This window comes from Ciconia boyciana, chromosome 13, assembly GCF_034638445.1.
Source record: "Ciconia boyciana chromosome 13, ASM3463844v1, whole genome shotgun sequence".
Taxonomy (NCBI): domain Eukaryota; kingdom Metazoa; phylum Chordata; class Aves; order Ciconiiformes; family Ciconiidae; genus Ciconia; species Ciconia boyciana.
The window spans coordinates 17,274,260-17,293,150 of NC_132946.1; the positions used below are offsets into that span (position 1 = coordinate 17,274,260).

The window sequence follows — 18,891 nt, forward strand, 5'->3', positions numbered from 1 at the left end:
TACTTCAAAGGTTAGGAATTTCACAGCATAATCCAGCTGTAAACTGGTTTATAGGTTACATTTGGCATGTTATCAGTCAGCCTTATGCAAGCTTTACTTGTGATGTGGTTAAGACAACCAATTTTTCCTAATATACATTAGGAATATGAATGTTACCATAACAGCTGAGCAATAGCTTGCAGCTGAGGGACATGCTATCTTGATTATTAGCAGTTGTGCCAGCATGCTTGAGAGAGCATAGAATTATTGATGGCAATTCAGTAAGTAAAGGGGGAGGGAGAGGGGAGAGGAGAGGAAAGATGTTAGTGTTTCAAAGTTTCATTGCTCATGTTTGTTTTCAGGTCAGTAGTAAGACCAAGGCTTTAAGAACAAGAGCAGGCTTTCCTTCCCTGTTCTTGAGTTTCCACTAGAGCACTGTTAAAGAAAACTGATCTCAAGAGCTGAGCCCACCAGTGGATTGACAGCAGGACTCAAATCATGGGAAAAAGAAAACAAGATAGCCAAACAGCAGGGAAAGAAGGAGGAAAAGTAGATCAACGGAAAGGAAAAAAGCACCATTATTTCCCTGTCCAGATCCCCAAAGGACAGAATAGTTACCTTAAATGAAATAGTGGTTACTCAAACTTTAAGCAATGTCACAGAACAACTGCAGACATCCAAGGAACTGCATACTTATTTAAGACAATTTACATCAATATATGCTGTAAAGGCAGCATATAATAGAAAAGACATCTATTTAAAATGGTTATCTAAAACTACACTTTTATTTCATCATTGTATTAATGTTCTCTTACAATTTTAATCTGTCTTTAATGAGACTAATTTTAATCTTTTTAACAATACTATCTTGCATGCGTCAGGTTACTCCAGAGACCATTTTGACTACTGCAACCTAATATGTCTCATACAGCATTATCATCTCCAAATTATCCCCCTCCAAATCTCTTACTGTGCAATCAACCACACACGAAGTTATCAAAAGTTGCATTTAACGCAAACCCACTCCTTGTTACAATTTGGAAGATTCAGGCTTGCAAAGTCACAGTATGACAAGGTAATGCCCAGAACTTCCAAGGACCAAAGAAGAATAAGGGAGGTATCAAGCGTACCTACAAGTTGTAGTTGTTCAAGTGTCTGAATCACCCTCTTGGTTTCTACACTCGCTTTATTTTTCTGCTCTGTGCCGCTGACACTGCATTTCCAATGCTAGCCCCTACTTCCTCCCCCCCAACATGTACGAGTAAAAGTTATCAAATTATGTTCTCTGATACTAAATGCATGCAAAGAACGCCTGTGTAAGGATTACCAAGGAGACTGAGACAACTTGACCTGGCAGGCTTTGGCGCTCTCTTTAGTGCACATTTCAACAAGATTATGACAATGGTTACTTCCAAGAAAATCTAGACATTTAGTACAATCGGTTACTTATTCCAGCGGACAGTTCTTACACCACAGTCCACTCTAGAAGCAAGAAAAGCTCTTCAAATACATTAGTACTTGGCACTACCACAGTACACCTGAAATGCAGTACAACTTGTTACTACATGTTATTTGAAGGGCATGGAGGTGACAGTAATTTACTACAGTTTCAATGCTACATGGAAACATGTCTAAATATAGCCAGCAAAATGCATGCAGCCTTATGTTTCTCCTGTTCTGTTTCCCCCCCTTTTTTTCCAGAATCTTAGAAAAACAAGGACATAGATGCGAAATACCTTAAGCAGCACTAAGACTGACCACAAACACATAAAGAGCAAGTCTTCAAAACGTTGATTAAAATTCTGACAGCTACTAAAACCTTTTTTTATTATATAAACCTTTTTAAAAACCTTATATAAAAACCTTTTTATTATAAAACCTATTTTGCAAAAACATTTGCAAAATACTCCCCATTTTACAAATGTTCCTGTACTGTCTATCATGACAACAGAAAGTCTCAATCAAAAAAGCTACTAGGGATGGCAAGGCGAAGATGAAAGTTGAAGATAAAAATAGAAATATCAAGCTCACTTTTAGCACTGAATTTGTTTTCTTTGCGTGTTCTACCAGTTTTCTTCAGGCAATTATCACAGACAAACCTGTTGAGAAAAAAAATTGCCAAAAACTTAGCATAAACCCATTATTGGCTAGCTTAAACCCAATGTTTGAACCCGTAATTTAAATGTCAGAGTACAAGGTATTTTTCTCTGGATTTGAACAGCTTGTATCTGTGGACTTAAGGCCTTTATCAGCTGGTTTAATTCTGCCAAGCAGTCACACCTGCATTTGTGTTCTGTAGCATACAAACTTACCTCCAACCAGCTTTCATTGTTTAGTAAAAGAAAGAAACCACAGAAATCTGCATATATGAAGAAGCTGGTTTCATGCACATTTTCATCTGAATACACTGAAATGAGACCCCAAACACCAAAAAAATGTATTTTATTTAGAAATGCTTTGTCCTTTTGTACTCAGTTCTTAAAAAGGCAGTGACTACATATTAAAGAGAAAGGCAGAAAGTCTTAATTATATAAACTACATCGGTCTTATTGTACAAGGGGTAAAAAACTAACAAACATCTTACCCTGAAGGCCAAATAATATCATAATGTAATACACAAATCTGGTGCATCTTCCGACCACACTCTTTGCAGTCAACAAACCTGAGAAGAAAAAACAGCAGCCAATCACTTTTGTTGTTAGGCAGGTAATTTTCCAGAATTCAGCAAGAAAGGACTTTCCAACCCTCTGCTAAGAACTGAATCAACTTCAGCAGGCCCAATTTATGTGTCAGATTAAAAAAATGCTCATTAGAATAGCTGCAGATATACATCTATCAGTCTCATGTGCAAATATATATAGTAAAATGTTCTAGTTTAAAAATGTGAAATGGGCTTTCATGCACAATGTTTTATGGATCCTTTTCTAAGCAGAGTTCTGAGTTTTCCCAGCTTTGAGAATTCTGCTCAACAATACCTCCACAGATTTAATTTTCAATTGTTGCAACAACCACAAGCTGACTAAATGGTTGCTCAACTTACTGTAAATGCAAAAACTAGTAATTCGTGAATCCCTGTGCCAAGAAAATATGTATTAGCTTGTCTTCGCCTGCATGGGTCTGCTGTAGTGGGGTTTTTTGGTTTTGGTTGTTTGGTGGGTTGTTTTGTTTTGTTTTTTTTCAAATACATCAAAATTCTTTTTTTTTGATGGGAAAACCGTTAGAAGTTTTCCCAGTCAAGACTGCAACACTGGTTATGAAGCCAAATGCACGGGGGTATATCTCAGCGGCCCACCTTTAAAGGTCTGGGGGAGGAGCTCTATTTAGTATTTGCAAATATGAGAAAAGGAATCACAATGTATTACTTATCAGACTGCCAGAGAACAAAGTAGCAGTAAGATAAAAATCTCCTTTCAGCTAGTTAAGAACAGCAGGAAAAGTAGCACAGTGCTACTAAAGACATGTTCAACTTGGCTTTTACTGAACTTCCTGAGGGTAACAAACCCAAGGAAGGTGGATGGCTCTTTCAGTGGGCTAAGCACTCAGGTGAAGAGAAAAACGTGTTTTAGAAGTCTAGCTAAACCAGAACAGGAAAATGCAGAGGTCCCCCACAGGTACTCGGGGCCTGGTGTGAAAGGCTCTGTGTGACGACGGAGGGCCATTTTCAGCCAGTCGTGCAGTGCCTTGCAGAACACACCCTAGGAACTACCCAAACAAACAGAACTAGAAACTGCCATTAAAACAGGCTCACGTTTTCCTCTTGGATATCAATGGTAGACATCAAGTTCATATGTTGTGCTACAAACTCTATAGAGAAAGATTCTGCAGCCTGTTTGGGCAGAGAGAGGGGAAAAAGGAAGACTTCTTTATTCACTGCCTGATTTCTGAAGTGCTGGCTAAAGGACAAGTGAAAGTGATGAGATTATCTTAAGAAAAACAACAGCCTGGTACTTACGGCTCTGGATCTAGTGTATCATTTTTCTTCTTTTCAAACTGATCCTTAGAGATGGTTCTAGAGACAAAGAGTTAACATGAAAACTCAGTAGTACCTTTGTATCAGAGGCTGAGACAACATCATGCTTTTCTGAATTGCAGCAAATGAGCAAACCTCATGTCAGAAGAAAGCATATCAGTATTTATTTTCTATTCAGAGAAAGCAATTCAGATCACTTTATTTTAAGCTACAGAAAATATTTTTCCCATTTCACTTTCTGTGTAAATTAAAAGCAAAATAAGAGATACCCAAGTATACACATAAATTTAAAATCGTAAAAAACAAGGGAAGCTGTCGTCAGTAAAGCAGCCACCTTCCAATACAGCTTGTATTCCTCAAATCTTAGAGCCTCTTATTTTCTGGTCAGGTTAAAGACAAGCCATTGGTTTCATAAACAAAAGCTGTACTTCAAAAGGTGAGACATCAGGATTAGCCAAAGTCTTTCATTTGAAAAGGTAATGGACTAGTGACATTTATTGACACAGCTTCCATTCCCCCCCCCTCCAACCACATTATCTAGTGTCTGCCACCGGTCTTTGGGCAGCTCTTGAGTAGCGCAACAAGCGACGCTGTTGGGCAGACTAACAGACCCAACACAGTAACAGCTGTTAATCATCTGTTACTGTAAAAATCTCCTATTCGTAAGAAAGTGGGCACTTCCCCACGACCACCACCACCGCGTTTTACTATCGAATCGGGACTACACATCACCCCTCCTATTTAAAAAGGCGGCATGCAGAAGAAAGGAAGCGACTTACGTTTGAGGCTGGGAAGGGTCATCACCCAGGGTGACATTCTCCCCCTGGATTTCAGTGAAACACTTCTCACAGAAGTGATACCTGTCAGCAAGAAGGCCATATTTGGGTGAACTGGTCCAGCACAACATACAGCCACCCAAGCACGGAGCCACCAACCAGAGCAGGGCAGATCACCACGACGAAAGGGGGGGCGTTGTTGGTTGATTGATGGGTCAGTGTGGACAATGAGGAGGAACAGAGGGAGGGAGGGCAGGATTAGAGAACAGGGGAGGGAACAAACAGCACAGACGTAAGAGGTAAGACGCAAACACCAAGACAACACAGAGCAGAAAGCCAAGGCAAAGCACAGATTAGCATTCGGTCTCATTTTACACATCACTAACAAGTCGTCGGGCGTCAAATTCAAAATTTGGGGAGGATTGATGAAGTAGCTACCAAGCGCTACGTTTGTGTAGACTTCAAATTTAAGAATTTGGATTTGATTTGCATTACTTAGGAAAAAAAAGTCTCCGATTCCAGGCTTGCGACTGACTGAGTTTCCTTTGGTTAAAAAACCAGCCTGTCAAAAAGCTTTACGAACACATTTATTACAGGTTTAAGGAATTAGAAAATATGCTGAAAGCATTTACTGATTGTCAGTAAAAACTGCAAAAGCAGAAACACTTGGTATTGAAAAAGAATCTATAAAAATATTAAATTCAAAAGTTATTTGACTATAAGATTAAATGTGACCAATTGCTCAGCTAATATTATTTAATATAAATGAAACCAAATCCATACTCTAGACAAACATTTAACAGAAATGCAATTATGGGTCAGAGTTTCCAGCCATTTATCTATAAGTACAATATATGTATATATGTGAACAACATTAAATATTGTACATACATACAATATATTTATCAAGTACATTAAAGATGTGGCATTAAGCTTTACAAATTGAATATGAGGCTAGGTACAATTTTTGGTCACCAGACCAAGAGCCAATCCAAGTTATACTCAGCAAAACCAATACTGCAGTTTAACAAACCAAGCTGAGTAAATTGGAATACAACTCTATGAAAATACAATCTGCATTTGAAAAAAAAAATAAAAAAAAATCTAAGTTACACAGATTTTGGGGGTTTTTTTTGGTGGGTTTTTTGTTTGTTTGTTTCAGATGAACTGGAACCAAAGTTGTCAGGGTCATTAAAAAAAAAAAAAAAAAAAAGGAGGCTAAATGTTTGGAAAGGATATGAATTCACACATGAACAAAGGTAACAGAGAGGCCACAGCTGTAAAATGCAGGAAGGCCACAAAGGATCATCAAAATAAAGGAGCTTTATGGAGGATCAAGAGTGAGAGAGTATAAGCAGCAATGGCAGCACAGTAAAACGCAGTTTTAGTACTCAAACACTAGAACTGTAAGAATGGTAAGTATAAAGGCATTAAACGAGACTCAATGTCACAATGAACCAACAACTTAAGGGATGGAGATTAATAAATATGGCAGCTTGCCCCTTCAAATACATACTCATACACTTAAACTACTGTAATCCAGGTGACAGATCTCCAAGGCTGTGCTTTCCTGGAGACAACAAAAGCCATTTATAGGCACTTATTGAAATGTATGGATCAGAATTTCCTCCTGCGACCCACACTGGCCATCATGTCTCCACTACACATTTTCTAAATGCTTGTGAAACACAGTGCAAGCAAGCGGGAGCGGGTCCTTCAGCAGCGCCCAATGAATTGGGGAAAGACGTTCTGCACAGCAATCTGCGTCCTCCCCAGGCTGGAGCCAGGTCCATGTTACCATAGCATAATTTACAAGAGCCTGAAAACTTCTGCGAACTCTGCCAGCTGGCTCAGGCTTCAAGAGCTACTCTGCTAGCCAAGAACCACTTAAATGCAGCAGCACACTGAATACTCCCTTCTACTGTGGGATTGACACAAAGAGGAAAAAGGTGTATTTTATTCTAGCTAATATAGCCCATACTGACATATCCACACAGTCATCTTACCAGCAGGGCAGCTGCAACTTTGATAGCAACCATGTGAGCTAAAATGCCATGCTCCCTGCCCAGAGGGCTGCTTGCCAGCCTACCACAAGTTAAACTGCAAGTGACTTCTCCTGGGTCAGCTCAACTAGGATTAAACACATCACTCTCCCAAGGAAAACCAAGGCTTTTGGAGCTGATAATGCAACAGAACAGGGCCAGGAGGAAAAAAAAAGTATTCCATTAATTTGTAATCATTGGGAATGATAAATATATTATGGTTATTCCAGAGCAATATTACAGGAGAATTTCAGGAGTGGATACTGACACTGCACATCTCATTTACACTGACTTGCCCCTTGCCCCATACCCCTAAATTGATACAGTACCATCTGATAATTTTTCTTGTAAAAAACCAAACATAACAGGTTCAGAATTTTATATCCTTTTACACATTGTCCATGTCCTTTTTTTCTATAATGTGCTTCTTTAAATTTTTCTTCAATTAAAAAACCCTACTAATTATTGTCCTTACTAACAAGGTTGCTCATTTTAAGAGTCAGACTGGGAAGGACTGAAACACAGGAGGACCTGAACACAGGAGTATGTAGCCAGAAAAATCCATGGGCAAGGCTCCTATTAATATTTTGCTACATGTAAACAATCCCAGAAAAGGTTAATTCTGATCCATTTTCAGAATAATTTATGGGCTTTCAAAGCACTCATAAAACTGAGCAACAAGGCTGCCTTCAACACCAGATTTAAGTTACACCGCAGAAATCTAACTAGCTCCACCAGCAGAGATATTTCACACTCTGTTCACATGGCGGCTGCGGGAAAGCTCAAGTGTCGCCAGGACGAGCCCTTCAGTTCGGCAGTGTGTTAAGCACGTGCTCCAGCGATCTGCGGATTTGAAGGGGAGCACAGCACTTCACATGCTGCAGAGCCAAAGCCTAACGCTAGCAAGAGTCAAGCCTTAATCCATGATATTAAAATGAGGAAATAAAAATTGAAATACAGTGAAAATGAATTATCTAAAGATCATGAACATTTGTCCATAAAATAACCAAGGTGAAAGAACGGCCATAACTTATTATGAATATGGACCCTCAGAAACGGAAACTTGCTTGTAATTCACTGACTTTTGCATGTCACTACAAATATTCAACAAAACCCATAGAAAGCATACAATACTCTAGTTACAACAGTCATAGAAAATCCAAAGAATGTACTTATTGCAACACATCAAAAATGAAAAGCTTTTCAAATGCAGACTGTTCAGGTGACTGATTCCCATTTATCAGAGTAACATTACGGTTCAATACCAAAGTCCAGAAAACGCTCAATCTCTGCATTAACAGGGGAATTTCCAACTGTAATTAAGTGCATTCAAAGGAAGTTCTAAATTAGTAATTGCATGCTAGTACTGATATGAAATACCAATCAGTTTTCTCAACTGGATATTCACACATGAAGTGTATTTTCTGAACACTTACTTTAACCTAAACTTCTGCCTTATTATAGAAGCCAAACAGTTCTACACCAAATAATTAACTTTTCATCACTGAACTGTAGAGCCAGATTTCACTTATTCAGTGGTGCCTAAATATCTTCAGTTGTAATTTAGTTATGCAATATGCTGGACTTTAACTACATCGAATTTTGTCTGTTCCATAAATGGAAAAAGTCAAGAACATTTGACCAATTAAATATCCAATGGAACCACAGAATTTGTTTTTCACTAATTTGCTACTTGGTTAAGAAAAATTTAAGATTTGAAGATCACTGTCACAGGAAGCAGTTAATTTGACTGTTTTGGAGCAATACAGCTGATGAATAAGGGCTTTCTATGATCTGATAGTCCAAATGCACACTTAAAAACGTGGTGACTGATCTTTAGAAATATATTGTTAAAAAACCCAACCCAAAAAAACATTCATCGCTTGATTTAGTTGGCCTGAAATAGAAAACCTCACCCCCCACGCAAAACCACCCCAAAGCCCAAAACCCCAGACCCTTGTTAAGACATCTGGATGAACAGAAATCTACACCTACTTCTGTTCTGCTACTGGCCTACTGACACTTAGACAAATCACCTCTCTTATAACTATCCTTTTGGACTAAACTCAGTGTAAATGGACTATCACATTTATAACAGGTAGGAAACTGAAATACTGCATCATCGAGTCCAGAGGAACCAATAGGCCCATCAACTCTGTACTTGTTGCTAGCAACCAACATTGCCTTCCACCGAGGAATCCAAATGATTTAATACTAACTTAAATAGGAAAGGTATAACTGAAAGAAAAATGACCCCTTCTTCAATTATTTTTGAAGTTGCTATTCTTTTCAAATCCAATACTACCTGGATGCATAATATGAAAAGTACTTGAAATTCTACAACACAGGGTTGGTATTTAAGGGTTATTTTCCCCCCACTTCCAGTAGTGAAGTACTATCTCTTTAAATGCATTTTAATTGCTTTATTTCTCTTCAGACTGACTTTTTTCCGGCATTCACGACAGCTGTATAAAAACTTTTATGAGAGCTCGTGAATTTACATTCCTCTGCGTCAATACTATCTGCCTCACAAAGGCCACCTAAGACCCAACATACAATGCAAGACAACACGTTTTCATCTCCCACACTGTGCTGCTTCAGCTAGGTGGTACACCAGAGTCTTCCACCATCTTATAGCATGTTTGGTGATGTAGGGATCGCCCTAAAGAGAGATTAAATGCAAGCACCGACTGTCTGAATTAGTTCTGTAACTTCAGTTAGACAACAGCCTGCTGTGCACTTCAAAGTTGGCAAGACTTATAGACTGCCAAGCCTCTGGAAAGCAATTCATAACTTTGTTTTAAACAGGGAAAAGGAAGTTTGTGTCTTAGCCCATTTATGTTTTGCCTTTTTTTTTGGGGGGGGGACGGGACACGGACACGGGACGGGACAGGATGGGACACACATCTAAGAAACCCAAAACCAAAGCCAAGTTCTAAGTTTGTTTTGTTATTACAGCACTTGATTTAAGCATTAAATGAAAAATTAATATTATAATATAACAATTGTTTAATAATCCTACAAACACCCAATCCTAATATTAATTAAAAAAAATAGAAACTATTGTTTTCATAGCTTCTCATGGAGTCTCTGGGTAGTTCGCAATGCTAATTCAAAGCTAATTTAAATAGAATTAAGTACTAACTAGAAGAGAGAATGTAAGTCTTGCAGTCAATCACTGTACCTTTTACTTTGCAAATTCTGACACTAATTTGAAAACAAACCTGCATATTTTTACAATTCTCCCAGAAAAGGTAACATGATTTCTCAGTGCCTTTTTGCAGTTCTGTCCTTCTCCCTCCAGCAAGCCTTGCTACTCATTTTGTGGAAAACATGGACAACTTCACTTCCACTTAAGTGGTGCATGGTGCAGCCTAGCTAATAGGAAGCACTCAAGCACAGTGTGTATCAAGCTGCAGTACAGGAAACTAAAGGGTCATCTGCAAAAGGACAGCATGCAAAGATATAAAAATAACTTCTTCCTGACTTAGCTGACAAAGGAAAGAAAAAGTTAATAATCCTCCTCCTGCGTATGTGCAGAGAGCTCAAAGAATCTCACTTCCTGAATTAGGAAAAAAAAACCAAAGTCAAGGACTTACCTATTCTGGTAACTGTAGTAGGCAGCATCACGAGGAATAGTACACAGCTGCTTGCCGTAGCAGCACAAGGTCTGTGGAGAAAACTCATACTGCAAAACAACGGTGAGAAAGAAGCTTTAAAATGTTATCTTATGTTCGGCAAGTATCTATTAAGCGAACCTGACGCTTACGGATATAATACATTGCTATCTTTATCACACTTTTCCAAGCTATTGTAAATATATTAGGACAGCTCTCTTAATTTAATTACAATTACTAACTATATAAGCCAAATAGCTGGCCCTCTAACCACCTATTATTGCAACGGACATGGGAAACAAGCAAAGCATTTTAATATTGCTTATGACCAAGGAAGGTGTTCTCTGGGGGAGAAAAATACAACAGTGATAATAGAATAGCAGCAAGAAGGATGTCGTCTACCTTTTTTAGCTCTTAGCATGCTTGTAATAAAGCCAAACTTTTACCAACCCTTTCATTCAATATTTCAACTTTTAAAAAAGAGTATACAAAGCATATGTTTTAGCTGATTAATCAAGCTAAGCTCTTTGGAAGAATACAACTCCATTCCTGGAATACATACCTTGCGCCCACAACAGTAGCCAAGCGATTGCATAACAGGATCAATTTCTTGTTCAAACACCTCCGCGAGTTTAGTGCAAAACTTATAGACCCTGGAAGTCTTGCGATTGTAAAGCCAGGCGTTGTTAAACATTAGCCAAACATCGTCCACATATTGCCAGGGTTCCTGGTACTGCCCAGTATCCAATTTACGTTTAATGGTTGAAAGATCCATAGGATTCTTCACAATGTCGAAATAGTCCTTCAAAACACACACACAAAACCCTTTATTTTTAAGATGTCAACTGTTCACACTATGTTGTACAGAAAAGACTAAACGTTTATATGAGCAAAGACAAAACACAAAAACATTCTGTATTTTTTTAATGCCAACTCACCGGAATCCCTAGAAGCTGGGGATCCACAGGCTGTCTAAAAGGTAGAGACTCTGGGTCTTGCCGGTACAAAGCTTCAAGGGTAGGCATGAGAGCCTGACGCAGCTCCTCAGGTTTGAAAACTGTTAATGAAAGTCAGAAAGGTTAGAAAATTTCCTTCCATGTTTCCTAACCTCTTGACTCTCCTAAAAAAAACCAACTCCAAAACAAAAAAAAAAAAAAACAAACACAAAACCCAAAACCTACATTAACATAAAAATCTTAAGAGGGATTTCCTGATCTGCATAGCTGATCAGAGGCAAAACTTACAATCAAGAGGCTACTGCACAGCCTTTATGTTTGCTCAAATCACAGTAGGTGATATTCCCAGAATAAGGAGATAGGAACAACTGTAGCCCATCATGATACAAATTCTAGAGCATTAAAAAAACCCCAACAAACCCAAAGCCGAACTTATCCAGAACCAAATTAATTCAGCTGCTTCAACACGGATGAACCGTAGCTCTTCAGAGAAGAGACTAAGCATATTTTCCTCTCCCTCCCTTCTAACCTTGTTTGCTATTTCCAAGCCAAGATTCTTCTAGCAAAAAACACCGTAGTGGACAGGGCCGAAGAGCCAGCTCTACAGAGAGTAACCAGATGTCTTGATAGCTGGCACAGGAATTTTCTGGCCATAGTATACAAACAGTCCTGGTCTGATGGACTGTTAATTGATTTTGAAAGCGTTAATACTCCCAGATTTATATGCATCATTACAACCACTTGGCAACAGTGGCATGGCAACAGCCATGTTCTTTCAATAGTGGATGACAAGGACAAGAAAGGCAATGCATTTTCTGAAAAATAATGATAACTTGGAGAGCTCTTTGAACATCTCAGCAGTGTAATTACATTTATTTCCTTAGGAACAGAGTCTTTAAACAGGGAAGAATGCCTATTATTAAAAACAAAAGACAACTAAGGAAAGCCGGATGGCATTTAATATTTATCTACCTGGCTGAAACAAGAACGATACCAATAAAAGAGAGCAATTAGGAGTTCTGCTGAAAGCGCTTAAATCAACATGGCTACAGTGACCCCTTTAAGGCTGATCATTGCTTTTGTCACTCAAATGTTATTTTGGTAAGATATAAATTGCTTTTTGGGACTTCTTTTAAAAAATCTATGATTTTTAAAAAAGTTCTTTTTTTTTTTCCTTTTTCATTTGGGTGATATTTCTGAGAGGAAGTCTTTTCATCTCAACTACGCTCACCAAAATTACACACACAAAAAAAACAAGAGAAGAAATTAAGTTGACACTACTCAAAGAATTTCTGAAGCATTAAGTTCTCAACTTTTTTAGCCATTTTTAGATGCTGCAGCTCCTGGAAATTGTTAGTCAGGATGAAAATTGTAAGACTGTGAGTGCACTGCTCTAACTGGAAAGAGGATTGCTGCTCGTGTGCACAACAGGCAGGATACCACCCAAGTCTCCTAAATCATGGTAAAGGACTAAGCAAGCTGCTGGAAGGGCTTCTGCAAGGGCTTGCTTTACAGACACATCAACATCTCAGGCTGCTACTACTTAACTCGGACTCGCCAGATTAAAAACAAGATGAGCCAAGGAGCCCCACGTTTGTTGTTACAAATGCAACTTGATGATAATTTCAGCCCCGATAAAATGGCAATTCTCTTCCATATTTATTGATACCATATATGCAGGCACTTTCCTATGAAAGGAACCCTACCATATACTCTCAAAGTTTTATAAATAACTACTAAATTGTATCATGGAATTCTCGAGAACAGAAGGAAATATTAAATTCCATTCATGAGAAAGTATTCTCTATCACTTCTGGAACCATCTTGCTCTGGCTCAGGTAGTTCATAACCTGGTAATCTGAATTATTTAATTTAATGAAATTTAAAGGTCAAAAAGTACCTTTTAATAGTCTATTCTGGCCACCTGCATGACATTGCTTTTAGAACTTTCCCTGAACCAACGCCTATAACAACATACCACTAAGCTAGAGTATCTTTCAAAATAAATCCAATCTTAATTTAAACCCAAACTACAGAGATTCAGCATAACTTTTGCCAAGTTCCTTAAAGCCTAATTATCTTTGCTGATAAAGTTTACAACCTACTTTCATTTTGAAGTTTGAAAAAATAAAAATCAAAATCCAGTTATTATTCGATTTATGACTTCACCTAAAAACCTAAAGAAAAGTTGCGTTCATCTTCAGCAGTAGAAAAGCTGCTCTGCCTCTAAGGAACATGACTAATAACAGCATATTTGATCATAGGATCTCCCTATACCCAGATTTTACAAGAAATTTATGTTCTCTCTTCTCCCCCTTTTCCACAGTTGAATGCTTTTGGTTCTCCTCCGGTAGCTAGAAGATCTTTGTAAGGAGCTGGCATCCAGTTACCCCATTTTGTCTTGGATGCGTGGGTGGTAAAAAGAAAATGGGATCTTTGCCTGAATCATGATGACGTATTATCTGCTAGAGAAGAGTATAATGCTACCTTTTTAACCTTCTTAATTTTTTATTTCTTTCAAACAGAGGAAATCCTGCTTATGATTACTAAGGAGAAGATTCATCAAGGAAGATGAAGACCTCTTCAAAACGATAAGGCCAATACACTTGAAACCCCCCCCCAAGCCCTTGCACGTTTTGCATTATTATGTCTCATAAAGAAGGGATGAAACCAGTAAAACCAATCTTGAAGGTCAAACTAAGGCAGCCATCGACAACAAGAAGAGGAGACAAGAGCTACCCAAATGAGTATTACACTGTTTCTTTTGAGAAAACCGCAAGGGAAGAGGCAAGGAACCAAACCCCTTCCTTTCTTGCTTACACTAGATTCGCAGAAAAAAATCAAAACAAAACGAAACCCTGAATTTGGAAGGGTTTGGTTGCCGCCATTTATGAAGGCAAAACCTTGATGAGGAAGAAAAGCTTGCTGAAGGGGTGTCTGCAATTCTCCAAAAAAGCTAAACTACAAAAATTCAGGTGTAAGTGAATTGAGCAGACCAGTACCTCAGCAGTATTCTCTTGGTCTGTTCTCTAGCCCATACAGTATTTCCCATCACTTAAGTCACGTTACGGTCTAGTTATATGAGGTGAGCACAGCCAGGCCGATAGTGTTCAGTACACCTGGATGGGTGGTATAAACAGATGAGATTCCAACTCCACAAGATAAGCCGCTTGTACCCAGAAAAAACACTCCTTTAGGGTCCAGATGAATCTTTTCAAACATTAAGGTATCAGGCTACAACTAGCTAAGTTATCTTATAGCATACACTCCATGACGCTTCAAACTGTGAGCCTTCCCCTTAGTAGCGGCAGCACGCATCTGCTCTGTCCCAGGTTACTGTGGGGTGCACCTCAGGAATCCATGGGATTCCTGAGATGCATGGGAAGGAAGAAGAGGTTTCCAATAATTTTGTAACCCATGAAAAACTCCAGATGAGTCTGGAGTCTGGAGATAAGTAGTTCTAAAATATCCTATAACCCTTAAGCACACTTCACGGTATTTGCTCTTGAATACCTCTTGGTTTATTTAGCGTTTTAATACAAATGCTCTATTAAAGTTGGACAAACTAACTGGTGAGAAAATGTCACCATTTAAAATTGTATATGTTGTTGTACCTGCCCACGCTGCACATGTATTATACTATACGGTTACTTAGTGACAATATTTCTAAGATAAAATTGTGTTACTAAATGAGGTATTGGAAATAGGTAGTAACCCAGACTGAATCAGCAGAATGACAGTGCAGCTCTTCCACAGACTAATTCTGCAAGAACCTTCCTCTTTCAACCACTCGCCTTGATTTACTTGCAAGCGCACTCCTTCTAACAAGCAGCAATGATTCTTTCCACTGGGAATATAACTGGTTTACAAATGCTAATAAGCTTTCCACTCCCTATGTTACATTTTGTTTGAAATAGGCTCTGCCAGTCAGTTCTGCAGTGCACTCTCATTTGGCTGGCCCACTGTGCTACAAACTGAAAATACAATCTACAGGAAAATGTGTTTCATAGCATTTTATTATAAAAAGATTATGTTTAGTAATTAAATGCAACCCAAGGCATGTACAAGAGATCAAGATTCAAGCTGCACAAACTTTAAAACTTTATGATTTCTTGATCACATTCTGGAAAGCACGCACCCATAGTGCTCTCCTAATGTAGTTATATGCAGTTTCCTTTGCAAGGGAAGAAGAAAAAAAAGTAATGAAATGGATCATCACTTTCCCTTTTTTAACATTTGCAGCATGTTGAAAGCTTACCTTTGGTCAAAACCTAAAAACTAACCACAGAAAACATAATCTCAAAAACCAGGATGCTAAGAGACAGAGGTCTCTAAACAGCTAAGGTTTTTGAGTCCAAAAACTTAACTTGCAGGCTCCCACAAAGCCTGCACTACAAATAGCGTAATTTCTTCTTGTCTGCTTAAGAATCGTATTCATTTATTTCTTACTAATCTAAGGTATGCAATCATTTATGTAAGTCCATTCAAGATCTGTAATGCCCTCAAGTTTCCTTTTGGAAAAATATACAGTATACAGATACAGTCACACCTAAATCTACGCTAGCACTGTAGATTAATTTAAGAGACTACTGACCTAACTATTTCTGAGGAGAAAGCTCTCAAATGAACGCTACACTGAAAACTACACAGGACTTCAAAGTTTAAGGCTATTGCAGCAGACCAGCCTTGGAGGAACACAGATTCAGGAGAAGAGTTCAAGCACCTGATTCTCAGAGAAGTGAAGGCTAAAACTCGGTATGAAGGCGGTGTGTGCAGCCTCTCACAGAAAAGCAAAGCAATGGATATTCTTGGTTACTGAGAGAACTCTATCTACGCTAAGCTCCCTTGAAAGGCCACCGGCCAAGATGTACAGGGAGGGATTTATGTATGTAATTCCTCCAGCAATCACTGCCTTACTGCCTTGGTCCTTCTGGGCAGAAACTGGAAGCTGCGAGAAGACTGCTGGGATCAAGACCACAATGGCATGCCTTTCTCACCTGTGATTCATATAACATTAAAGGAATGCTACTTTCAAAAAGAAATTACACAAAATATGGATCTCCTAGAGCTCCATGTGCTGGAATACACATGCAAAACAGACCTTCCAGCAGGAACTGAGACCATGGAAAACAAATGCTAGTAAAATAAAGTACACAAGAAAAACTCAGTTTTCATACACATACTTTTTTTGCGGGGCTGAGATGGCGATGTGGATTGTGAAGTGGTTCCATTAGTGCCGCTCTCCTCTTCCTCTTTAGCATCTACTTTTATTTCAGGCTTCTTTTCTTCTATTTCCATCGGCTCCTGTTTCAGTTCTGTTCCATCTGTTTCTTCTTTTGTTTGTGAAGATCCTTGTAAATCCTCCTCCACCTTAAGAAAGGATGCAACGAGATGTACTATTACATCTATGACCCAAACTTGAGTCATCAAAATATTAGTTTGAGATTGTCAAAGCACTCTCCATCCATGGCTTTCCTCAGGACAGTTACTTTCCAGTAACTACCCTCCTCTCACCCCTTAGCTCACCAATTCAGACACATCATTAAGTGCTTTTATATCTATCACTGCTTTCAGTTAAGCTGTATAGAATCTCATTTACCTCAGTCTTAGCTTCCACTTGTGTCTCACTAGTCTCTGGCTCAGTTTCTTCAGTTTTAACTTCTGATTTGCTTTCTAGCATTGGTGCATCTGGTCCTAGTTGCTGGGAATTCGTATCAGCACTAGCAACTGAGGCAGGGGTGGGGACCCTGTTATCAATACTAGCTGCTGCCTGGGATAGCTGTTGTAAAAACAGTACAAAAGAAAGACACTGCATATATAGAAATATTTTCCTTTACTAAAAATGAACAGCACAAAAGAGACATGAGATGATATTCTAAAACAGTGCAGAACGTGGATACAGGAGCTCACTGTAGCCAAGGTTCGATATAATACATTTAATAACTCTGCTTTACAGAGGAGAAGCCAAGGAACGATTCAGCCCCAAAGAGGCTTCTTTTACAGAGAAAACACCTGCCCAGTAAAACACTGTACATTCCTTGACATGTGCATCCATCCTGACTAAAGCTTAAAAGAAAAAATTATGCAAGTTTCATGATCAAAAAAGACCGATTCTGATTAAGGCCAAATATAGTTTTAGGCCTGTTATGCCTCATCTTTCTGCACACTGCTGCCGTTTTTACTTTGAGCAGCTCAAAGTAATTCAATACGCCCCCCCTCCTTCAAACAATGCTGAGAACATCTGAACACGCACATTTTTACACATCTCTATAATGAACCCTTTGGTCTAAAGGAGAAGCTACTATTGACAACTATGGGCTCTATACATTCACGACATGGTGCTATACATAGGGAGAACTCCTGTGGAATGCCACAACACAAGAAAAATGCAACTAGCTGGTACTTACTGGAGTGCCAGGTGGCTGCGCCTGCACAGATGTTGGCTGTTGCTGAGATGGCTGCGGGGTTGGCACAGATGGGGGTTGAACTGGGGTCTGAGGTTGCGGTGTGACTTGAGCCTGTGCCGCAGTCTGCCCTGTAGGTGTGCTTTGTGTCTGTGTCGCGTTTGGAACGGAACCCGGTGTCGGTGTTGGTGTTTGCCCTGAAGATGAGACCGGTGTCGATGGCTGAGTGGGTGCTGCTGGCTGAGGAGGAGTCATTCCAGTTGGCGTTTGATGCTGAATAGGTGGCATCCCAGCAGCAGTGGACACAGGAGGTGTAGTCTGATGTAGAGGTGGCTGGGTCACTGGTGGACATGGTAACTGCCCACTCTGCGGTCCTAGCATGTTCATGGAGTTGGGAAGAGCAGCACTGGGAACCTGCCCCTGCTAGAGAGAGAGATTGCCTTACAGACATGTGATTCCCAAAACTCTGGGAAACACACTTATCCTTTAAATCGCAGCACTGAAGTCTTCTTCAACAGAATACTGGAAGTCTAAACATGAGATGAGCTATAAACAAATGTTGCTATTGCAAGACTATGCTCTGATTTCTCTAATCGTTTTCATCAGCTCTTAGTCAAAGACCTTGCTCCTAGACCTAGATGTGCCACGCAGGTCTTTTTACGTTAATTCTACTGGCACAGAAAGGGAATCCTCAGGATCTCTGAGTAACACAGAAACCCACAGGCAGACAATCTCTAAATCATGCCATTAGCTGGGCAAAGGTCAGACTTTGCATACAAAATTGTTTCGAGCAAATACACATTTTAGGCCAGGACTCTAGAGCAGCCCTGCTTTAGAAGACAGTTCAACACCTTTAATGCCTGCCCCACTGCACAGTGCAAGACTTAAGAGGAGGGTTTTTTTTTTCCTTTTTTTCCTTTTTTTTTTTAAATTCTAATTAGACTACTCCAGATGCTTAAGAAAACTGTGGATTTATTTTTCAGAGCAGCAACAATAAAGTATTCTAGATGTGCACACTTTTAAACTATACATTTTACTAAAGACTGCATCAGATAACTAGTGATAAAAAAGAATACTCTATCCACAGATGTACCTCTTACTCTTAGACATCTAAATCAATTAATAGTTTCCTGCAGATGAGGTTTCA

General features: G+C 39.1%; 1 protein-coding gene across 5 annotated transcripts in view; it reads right to left on the reverse strand.

Annotated features, from left to right (window-relative positions):
• The window catches only part of CREBBP (CREB binding protein), a 99,630-nt gene that overhangs the window by 16,017 nt on the left and 64,722 nt on the right, over positions 1–18,891 (reverse strand). For 3 of the 5 annotated variants that reach the window (XM_072878422.1, XM_072878421.1, XM_072878418.1), the window contains 10 exons: positions 17,748–18,167; positions 16,940–17,119; positions 16,524–16,710; positions 11,323–11,441; positions 10,947–11,186; positions 10,367–10,455; positions 4,729–4,809; positions 3,932–3,988; positions 2,564–2,641; positions 2,011–2,078 (listed from right to left, as the gene is read on the reverse strand). In XM_072878422.1, coding sequence (XP_072734523.1) covers positions 2,011–2,078; positions 2,564–2,641; positions 3,932–3,988; positions 4,729–4,809; positions 10,367–10,455; positions 10,947–11,186; positions 11,323–11,441; positions 16,524–16,710; positions 16,940–17,119; positions 17,748–18,167 — 1,519 coding nt within the window. The remainder of the gene's footprint in view (positions 1–2,010; positions 2,079–2,563; positions 2,642–3,931; positions 3,989–4,728; positions 4,810–10,366; positions 10,456–10,946; positions 11,187–11,322; positions 11,442–16,523; positions 16,711–16,939; positions 17,120–17,747; positions 18,168–18,891) is intronic. The other 2 variants (XM_072878420.1, XM_072878423.1) reach the window with 2 other exon arrangements.